Below are 9,265 nucleotides of genomic sequence, written 5' to 3'. Positions count from 1 at the left end.
AAAAACAGTCGGTTATGTCTGTGAAGGTAAACTGCTGGGAAATAAATCGCATGTTTATTTTAGATCTAAATAGTGTTCTGTGCTGGTCTGTGCAGCCAAAGACAGAACAGTTAGCATGTTTTGCTCAAACTTTCGCCATGGCATTAGAGCTGGTACACCGTTGTCGCTTGCGAAAACACAATAACGGCGCCCTGAGTGGAAATTGACAGATTAAGGGGCGGTAATATTATAATGAGATCCCTTTGCAACGTCACCAAGGGAGCGAAATCAGACGCGCTAGTTTTCTCAGACAAGAAAAAGGCTTACCAAAACAAAGTTACTGGGTTAATCTTTTTCACGTTTCCTTAGTTGGTAGATGCACCAGGGCTTAAAACCTGGAAAAGTCAGATTTTCATGATATGTCACCTTTAAATGACAAAACAACCAAGTTTATGCATGTATGCACACACACACTTTAACTTGGTTGTTAAAGTGTGAAAAGAATCATTTCTTTACTTTTAAAGAAGTAAAAAAAAAAAAAGAATCATTGTCTTTATTGTAACTAATACTGATTTTGTAATAAATTGATTTTAATAAAAAATTAATAAACTTAAAAATTAGAAATGTTTCCTTGGCAACTAAATAAATTTACATTAAAATACTAAAATGAATGAAACTGAAATCAAAAATAATTTAAAGCTAAATAAAAAAATATAAAATTAATAAAAAAAATAAAAATAAAAGCACATAACAAAATTACAAATACATAAACTAAAATTAAAATACAAAATATAAAAAACTAATTCAAAATATTAATAAATTCTGTAATATTTAAATAATACTAAAATTACATTGACAAGGATGTATCAGACTTTCAGATATTTTATCTAGTTAAGTTCAGACATTTAACCTATTAATTAGGCCTTGATTTTTTTTAACACATTGGCAAGATAATCATAATAGCCTAAATAATGCATAGTAACCCTTCCTCCAGTAAAAAAGTCCATCCTTTTTTGTCCTCTCACATCAAAATCCACCGATATATTTGTTTAGAATTGTTTTTGTTTGTAAACGGTGCTTGCTCTGTGCATATTTCTCTCCCGATTCAACTTTTTCACAGGAGAAAGCAATATTATGGACAGAGGACTCGTATTTTAGCTGGAAGCAATGGTTTGAGATGGATTTGTTTCTTACAACACACAGCTTTCGCTTCACAAGACATTAATAGAGTCATGTGGATTACTTGTGAATAATTGCTATGTTTTTATCAGCTGTTTGGACTCCCATTCTGACGGCACCCATTCACTGCAGAGTGAATTTACTGGTGCACAAAGTGATGTAGTGCTACATTTCTCCAAATCTGTTCCCATAAACAAATAAACTCATCTTGGATGGCCTGAGGATGAGTAAAAAAATTTGTGAACTATTCCTTTAAGTCTTACTTAAAATATGTGAATGTCACTGGATTAGATATTAAAATATCAAACCAAAATGCATCTGCACAAATGCTGTGTTTTTGCTCTTCATTTTGAACAGCATCTATTTTTATCATTCATCATACACATAATTGTTGTGAAATATTTTACTTGGAAAGTGTCTATTTGTTGAAAAATAAATGCCATTTGATTTGATAATTTGTTATGCACCAAAATGAAATTCATTTCAAGTGTGCAAATACTTTTTGGAACTACTGTAGATGCAAATCTGTAGCAAAAAACCCACCACAGCGCATTAATTAGCAAATGAAACATGTAAACGAATATGCTTATTTATTAATGGAGTTAAAAGACAATGTTATAGAGTTTAATATAGAGGTTAATATGAGCAAATGAATATGATTTTTTTTTCATTATTATTTATTTAAAAACAGAAAAGAAAAATGGAAACAAAAAGAAAGGAAAAAAATTTCAAAAAGAAAAAAATACAGAAAAAGAAAAAGGAAGGAAGGAAGGAAGGAAGGAAGGAAAGAAGGAAGAAAGGTAGAAAGAAAGAAAGAAAGAAAGAAAGAGAAAAGCGATACCTAAACCACAGTATATTAAACTTCAGGGGGGAGGGGAAATAATAATAATAATAATAATAAATTGTACAAAATAAATAAATAGATCAATTGAAAACTATGTTGCTCTGTTTTAGAATGATCTCACATTCCTCTGCTTTAGATCAGCATAACAGACTGAGCAATAATCATGTGTCTGCTTTAGACTAAACGCTTCTGCTGCTGTCAGTGGAGAAAATTTGACAATTCACTCCTAATGTTTCATTTAAGAAATAAACATCAAAGAGCAATAAATTACATCTGAGCATGTGCGGACATATCATTTAAGAGACATCCCACTCTTTCACTGGCTTATTCACTTACAAATTAATTGATGATGTAAATAAAATCATTATTTCAGTTTCCATCCTCACATTTCTTTCTTGAATATATGTGTGTGGGGGGGGAAAGCCAAGATATACAGAAGATCTACAACAGAATTAAATAATCTCTCAAGCCATTAAACCAAAAATATGATGAAGAAAATCATCTTGATACTGTTTGTTTAGATAAAAAGTGTTGTTATAGATGTGTCTGACTGCACTGACCAGGTCTGTGTCTCTTTCCAGCGTCGGCAGCAGAGGAGACGCCAGGTTTGCGGGCTCCGCTCTTCCCCGCAGTGCCTCCTGGGTAATGGAAGATGACAGACGCAGAACACAAGCCCTCCAAAGCAGCTGAGGAACAACACACAAACCATTTCACTGTTACTATTCATCACTGGACAGTTGATCTGTCATGCAGGTTTTAAAGCAAGATGCATTTGGGCAAAGACTGAAGATGTCAGTTGCTTGGAGGTGAAGAGTTGGAGATTGTGATGAAAGTTGACTGGATTGGTTAGCTTAGTTAGCTGGTCAGCACATGAGTTTAAAAAATGGATATTGAGTGATTTTATCACACCAGGATTATTATAGTAACTAAGGGCCAGTTTTACTAACAGCTTGCGCCAGCGCAAAACGTCTTTTGGCGTTAAAATTGTACTGTCAGTTTTTACTAAAGACGCGCAGTAACGAATTAGTGCTGAAAAGGCGTGGACAGTTATTTTTGCGCCTGACCTTACTGAATATGCATTTATAGGAGTGTCCCTTTCAGACACAAAATTTATAGGAGGAGAGTATTCAAATGAATCACGCAATGCGTTTTACTAATGTTTGCGCTCATCAAATTACTAGCATTTGCGCCATTATTTAACGCCCAAAAAAAGCAAGTCTTAAACTATTTTGCGATTGAAATGGCTGCAATTATTGTTGCTCGGAGGAGGCACCGCAGAGAACAGAGAGTGTGTGGTAGAAGGGAGAGGATTTTTTTCTACATGTAGCCTATTAATTTATTTGGAATGCCAGAAGAACACATTATCCGAACATATCATTTGCCTAGCCATGCTATTTTTAATTTGCTTCAGGAAATAAAAGACAACTTGGAACCCTCAAAACTTCTAGCAAACCTTCATTTTTTTGGCCTCCAGTTCTTTTCAACGTAGCATACTGTGGCTTAATTATTTCTTTATTTGCGACTACGCTGATTTGCGCTGCGCTTGTTATATTGCGTTGGTCGATATGTAAATGAGATGTTGCGTCTGTGTTCTTTAATTTGCGTGTTGTTAGTAAATCACCCGCATAAATTTCCACGCCCATCGGCACTGTTTTGGAATTGCGCTCTCGCGCTAATTTGCCCTGTTTACTAAAACTGGCCCTAAAAGTACTAAAACTTGTTGACTGAAAATTTTAATAAAATAAAATACAAAGTTTTTAACATCTCATTTTCTTTTATTTTAACTTGATGTTCTAAAATAACTCAAATAAAAATTAAACTACAGTTTTTTTTGTTTTGTTTTTTAAATGTACAAAAATATACTAAAACTTTAGACTTCAAATGAAAACCGAAAATATAAAAAAAGAAATGAATAAAATATTAACAGAAACTATAATAGTATTGATTGATACTATAAGTTTTTTAACTAAGATTAGGTTTATTTTTGTATATATTTCCTATTTCAGCTATTAACATTTCTGATTTATTTAGTTTAATAACTAAATTAATTAATAATATAAATTACAAATAAAAAATAAAATATTCATCAATTATTATTACAATACTACAAAAAATACTACATTTTATAAAAACAACAAAACTAAAACTTGTATTTAAATGAAAATATAAAAAACTATTTTAACATATTAATAAAAACTATAAAAGTATCACAATGATTAGGGCAAATAATCGACAATTATGATTTTTGTCATAATCGTGCAGCCCTAACAATGATACTAAAATAACACTGACTTGGTGTGAAAGTATATCTGTGAAACGTTTATCAATCAATCACCATCTTACCTCCCAGCCACAGGAAGTCATTGACAGACCGCAGCAGCTCTACAGCCATGTGATAATGTACGAGGGCATCCTGCAGCATGCCTGCCTGCAAACACAGATCCCCGACGTGCTTTCTCATGCGGCCCTGACAGCGTTTCTTGTAGTGCCTGAGGAAGAGGAGCAGCAACAGGCGTCAGATAAACATTCAGCATTTACGCACAGAGCTTAATCGATGCAAGACGAGCTCGCAGCCAAGTGCAGGTGACGTCAGCCATATTTAATTAAAGTTATTTTTATCAGCGGTGGATCGATGTCGTCTCATTTGGCTCTCCTTATATGGAACACAAATATGCTGATGTGGTTTTGCATCAAGCTTGGTCTTCTGTCTTAGCCCAGGATTTACAGACAGAGAGAGGGAAGCTGGAGGTGAAGATACGGATGCAGAAGGAAGGGGATGCACAGGCAAAACTGGGAGGGGGGGATTTTAACTAAAGGGGACATAAAGCAACTTGAGGTCAATCCCATGGGGATGAAAAAACTAAATAAATTTTTTAAAATGAGGGATTTCTATTTTATAAACATGAGGAGGTAAAACTCTGGTGGAAGGACCCCTACATAGATAGTGTGCAAGAGGGTCAAGTGTTATTCAAGTGAGAACCAGACAGGAGATAAACAGGAGAATATTCTTCATCTTAACTTTTTCTTAAAGTTTACACTTTTACATAGAGAGGATGTATCAGTAAACATATAAATACTTTATATGATCAGCAACAGTCTAATGATTAAACCAATATTGAAAGACTTTTTTTTTTTTGCCCAATTCAAGCATAATATTTTTTGACAGATACAAATACACTAAACTATCATCTTTAAATGTTTCAATGCTATATTGGAGGGAAAAAAAGATTTATAATATTGATAATAACATAAAATATGCACCAAATAAGTCAAATTAAATAAGTAAAATAAGTTTTTAAAAAATCAGCAATTACATATACAATAATACAATAATAATATTTATTATTTATATAAATATTGAATATTTATACAATAATAGTATTTACATCATTTTATCATATATTTAAATCATTTTATATACTGTATATATATATAGAGAGAGAGAGAAACATAGAAAAAAATCAAAATACAGTATTTACTTGTGTATAAAAGTAATAATATTACATAACATATATATAGATAATTACTAAGATTATTATTTTAATAATCAATTAGTCTAAACCTACACTATAGACCTCAAACATAGTTATACAACTTTGCCAAAAATAAATAAATCAATACTTTTTATATATTACTATATGCATTAAAAACTAAAATATATTTAAAACTAGAATTAATAGTATTGCTTTATATAAATAAATATAATCTTTATAAACATATAATCTATTCATTATATATTATATTATACATTATATATACTATATTTATATTATATATTTAACTTCCGATCAAGAACTTCACAACTAAACTCAGAGAGTGTTTTCTATAGACGCATGGATGTCATATTCAAATTCATGCTGCGACCGTAGATGAGATGAGCATAAAGCTTTGCGAGCAATCACTCATGAATTACTGAATGACATCCATGCATTTCTGCAGTTAAAACAGACAGAGATAGTGAATAAGAAATGCAGTATGCTTGATTAAACACTTGACCCTTTCAGGCACCAGAACCCAAAGAATTGTTCCCATATTTCCAACACGGATTCAAAATATTCTCACCATAAAGGTGAAGTGTGTCAATTATGCATAACCAAACAGAACTGCAAAACAGTAAAAATCTACCATTAGTCAAGCAAACAGGAAGTCTGCCACTGGTTTATTCTAAAGCTGATAATTCGCTCAAAAAAAAAAAGACACACTTCACCTTTAAACAATTGACTCGAAGACGACATGAGGACACAAAGTTTCAAAATCTTTTTCCGTTCCTGCACATTGACTTTCATCTCAAACATTTGACCTTTCTACTCTAAACTGAGACACAAGAGAATCGAGGTCCAACCACTGTGTCACTGACGGGGAGAGGAAGAGGCTGATCAGGTAAGAATGAACTAAACCGGCTCACCGTTTCACACCCAATAATAAACTCACAGGACAGTATGAAAGAAAAGAAGAAAGACAAATAAAACAAGGCAAAACAAGAGAAGGGAAGAAAAAACAACAACCATGAAAAACAAATGGCAAAACTCATGAAAAAGGATAGAAGATCATGCACGGTTGACCTACAAGCAAAACCATCATATACTGTGGGACTCCTGGGCATTCAGTATTTACCACAGTCGATTCAGACTTCAGTTCAGATGAATTACGATCTGCAGATGAACTGCAGCGGGTTTGTGGGTTGAAAAAAGCAAATAACTTCTCAAATCATAAAAATTTCAAATACATTAATTCAAAATAAAACACTTATAACAATATATAAAATGCATAATTTGTTTTTATTCTTTTACCTATTCATTTATTGGACTATATTATAAATATATAAACATTTTATTTATGTACTTGTATGCTAAAAATGCAAAAACATAAATATAAATAAATGTGGATATATACTATATATAAAATATCTAAAAAATATATTATTTTATTTGTTTATTTGAATGTGATGTTGGATACTGGCCACATGAATGATATATGAACATGCTAATTTATTGTTAAATTATTACTATAAAAATGTAAATTAATTAATTCAAAATAACATGCTTAAAAAATACATAAATCAAAATATTTTATTATTGAGATGTTATATATATATAAACATTTATATATCTCAGGAGAAACTTCAAGTAAATATTTTAGGGTTTCGGCTGACAAAAAGTTTGGAAATCCATTGTCTAAATAAAAATAACAAAAAATAAAACAATAAAAACTAAAATCAGTCAGTATAAATGCTACAAATAAATTTAGGCATCACAACATTATAATGTACAGTATGAAAAATACATACATTAAGAAATTTTCAAAAGATTACATTTAGTAGTGGTAATAAAATATTAAGGTCATTCAATATTTCTAAATCAACCAAATTTCAGAAATTTCCCCGGCTCAAATTTTTGATTTTGCTAATATTTTTTCTGAAGAAAGATAAACATGTATAGTGATGATAGCCCAAATATTAAATGTCATGGATGAATATTTACTGAGTAATACTCTATTTTGTAGAGGGGGGTCAAAATGGCAATTTTCACCTGAGATTCAGAGCCAAATTACAGGAGGTTAAAAATTACTTCAGAAAGATTGCAGCATCATAATGTTAATGTTAATAATGTTAATGTTAATGACATTTAATATTTTAGCTTTCATCACTATACCCGTCTGTCTTTCTTCAGAAAAAATATTAGCAAAATCAAAAATTTAAGCCGGGGACCTCTGGTTGAGTTGACACGGAATGACCCAATAGCGTTTATCAAGAATAACTTTAAGTTAGTATTCGATGATAGTAAAGGTAATCTAAAATGGAAAAATACAGAAAAATAGCATGTACAACAAGCAAATAGCTGGCTAATATATCCAAATATCAAACACTAAATGTAAAAAATATATTTAATATCAGCTGATAATAACCGATATAGTACCTCTATATCATGCATCCCGAATAATGATGCTTGCCTTAGCAAGATATTAATTAAGTGTTAACTGAAGTTTCATGAGCCACCCTTTTCTAGATACAGACATATAGGCAATGGGTTTTCCAATAACCGATTAATCTGGCTGCCGATAAAGATTAACATATTCTCAGAGCCCAAACTCACCTGCTGTCTGTGTCCAAGCCCACAAAGTCCTTCTTCTCAAACGGCACACACAGCAGTTGTATCTTATCGCCAGATTTATCGGTTGCTCTGTCCAGCCTTTTCGACTCCAGGACGATAAATATAGACTCCACGAAATCCTCCACCCGCTTCTCCACATCAGGACAGTCGTCGTAGCTGGGGTAGAATGCCACATCTGTCCGCTGCTGTTCCGCCACCTCCCCCTGCAGCCCGAACACCAGCAGCCGCGAGTCGTACAGCGTGGAGCCGAACACCTCCTTCTGCCCGTGGAACCGATCGGACGTCTGCGGCCACTCTTTGGTCGTGGTGCAGCTGGTCACTGAGATGAGACCCACCACTTTGCGGTGGGTCTGAAAGTCGCCCCACTCGTTGTTCTCAGGGGGGTAATGGTGGCGGTATCGGATGAAGAGGACGCGCTGGGAGTCCTGTATGCTGACCTGGCTCACGCTGGCAATGCGTTTGTAGATGCGGAAGAACTGGTCCTCTGGGACGATGCCCATGGGCTGGACCACTACCAGGACCATCTGATGGTCCTCAGCACACTGCATGTAGTCTGGGACACTCATGTCTGCATACAGCACCTCTAGAGAAGGAAAACAATACACAAAACAACATACTGTTTTATTACAGCAGGTTTCAAAGGGGTTAAAGGGTTAGTTCACCCAAAAATTTAAATTAGCCTGTGTTTTACTCACCCTCAAAGCATCCTAGGTGTATGTGACTTTCTTCTTTCAGACGAATCCAATCGGAGTTATATTAAAAATCGTCCTGGCCCCTCCAAGCCTTTCAATGGGGGTAAGCGGGTGTTGGTTGTCAACAGTTCAGAAGACGTGAAATAAAGTGCACGCATCCGTAATAAAACGTCCCTCACACGGCTCCGGGGGGTGAATAAAGGCCTCCTGTAGCAAATCCATGCATTTTTGTAAAATAAATATCAATTTTTCAAACGTAATAAACACTCTTTTCTCACTTCCGCTGACTGAGTAGCCCAATTCCGCGGGAAAACCGCGGACTTGGCAACACTGCGCGGAAGTCGTGCAGGCGGATGACGTAGGATGTAGGCGTCATGCGCGCACCTCTGAGACATGCAGGAGCCAAGGAAACCAAGTTTCCTTACTTTAGCAAAGGAAAACTAGTCTCCTCTTGGCTTATA

At 34.0% G+C, this 9,265-nt stretch overlaps 1 protein-coding gene across 1 annotated transcript in view; it reads right to left on the bottom strand.

Moving 5' to 3' along the window:
* The window catches only part of LOC107734018 (trafficking protein particle complex subunit 9-like), a 181,729-nt gene extending 172,549 nt beyond the window's left edge, over positions 1 to 9,180 (bottom strand). The window contains exons 1-5 of the mRNA XM_016545874.1: positions 9,126 to 9,180; positions 8,095 to 8,695; positions 6,408 to 6,443; positions 4,346 to 4,491; positions 2,563 to 2,688 (exon numbers count right to left, since the gene is read on the bottom strand). Of these exons, the coding sequence (XP_016401360.1) occupies positions 2,563 to 2,688; positions 4,346 to 4,491; positions 6,408 to 6,443; positions 8,095 to 8,695; positions 9,126 to 9,180 (964 nt within the window). The remainder of the gene's footprint in view (positions 1 to 2,562; positions 2,689 to 4,345; positions 4,492 to 6,407; positions 6,444 to 8,094; positions 8,696 to 9,125) is intronic.
* Positions 9,181 to 9,265: the final 85 nt, after the last annotated feature.

The sequence above is a fragment of the Sinocyclocheilus rhinocerous genome, unplaced genomic scaffold (assembly GCF_001515625.1).
Source record: "Sinocyclocheilus rhinocerous isolate Xijiao unplaced genomic scaffold, SAMN03320098_v1.1 scaffold430, whole genome shotgun sequence".
Taxonomy (NCBI): domain Eukaryota; kingdom Metazoa; phylum Chordata; class Actinopteri; order Cypriniformes; family Cyprinidae; genus Sinocyclocheilus; species Sinocyclocheilus rhinocerous.
This window is presented reverse-complemented; position numbering and strand designations above follow the sequence as displayed.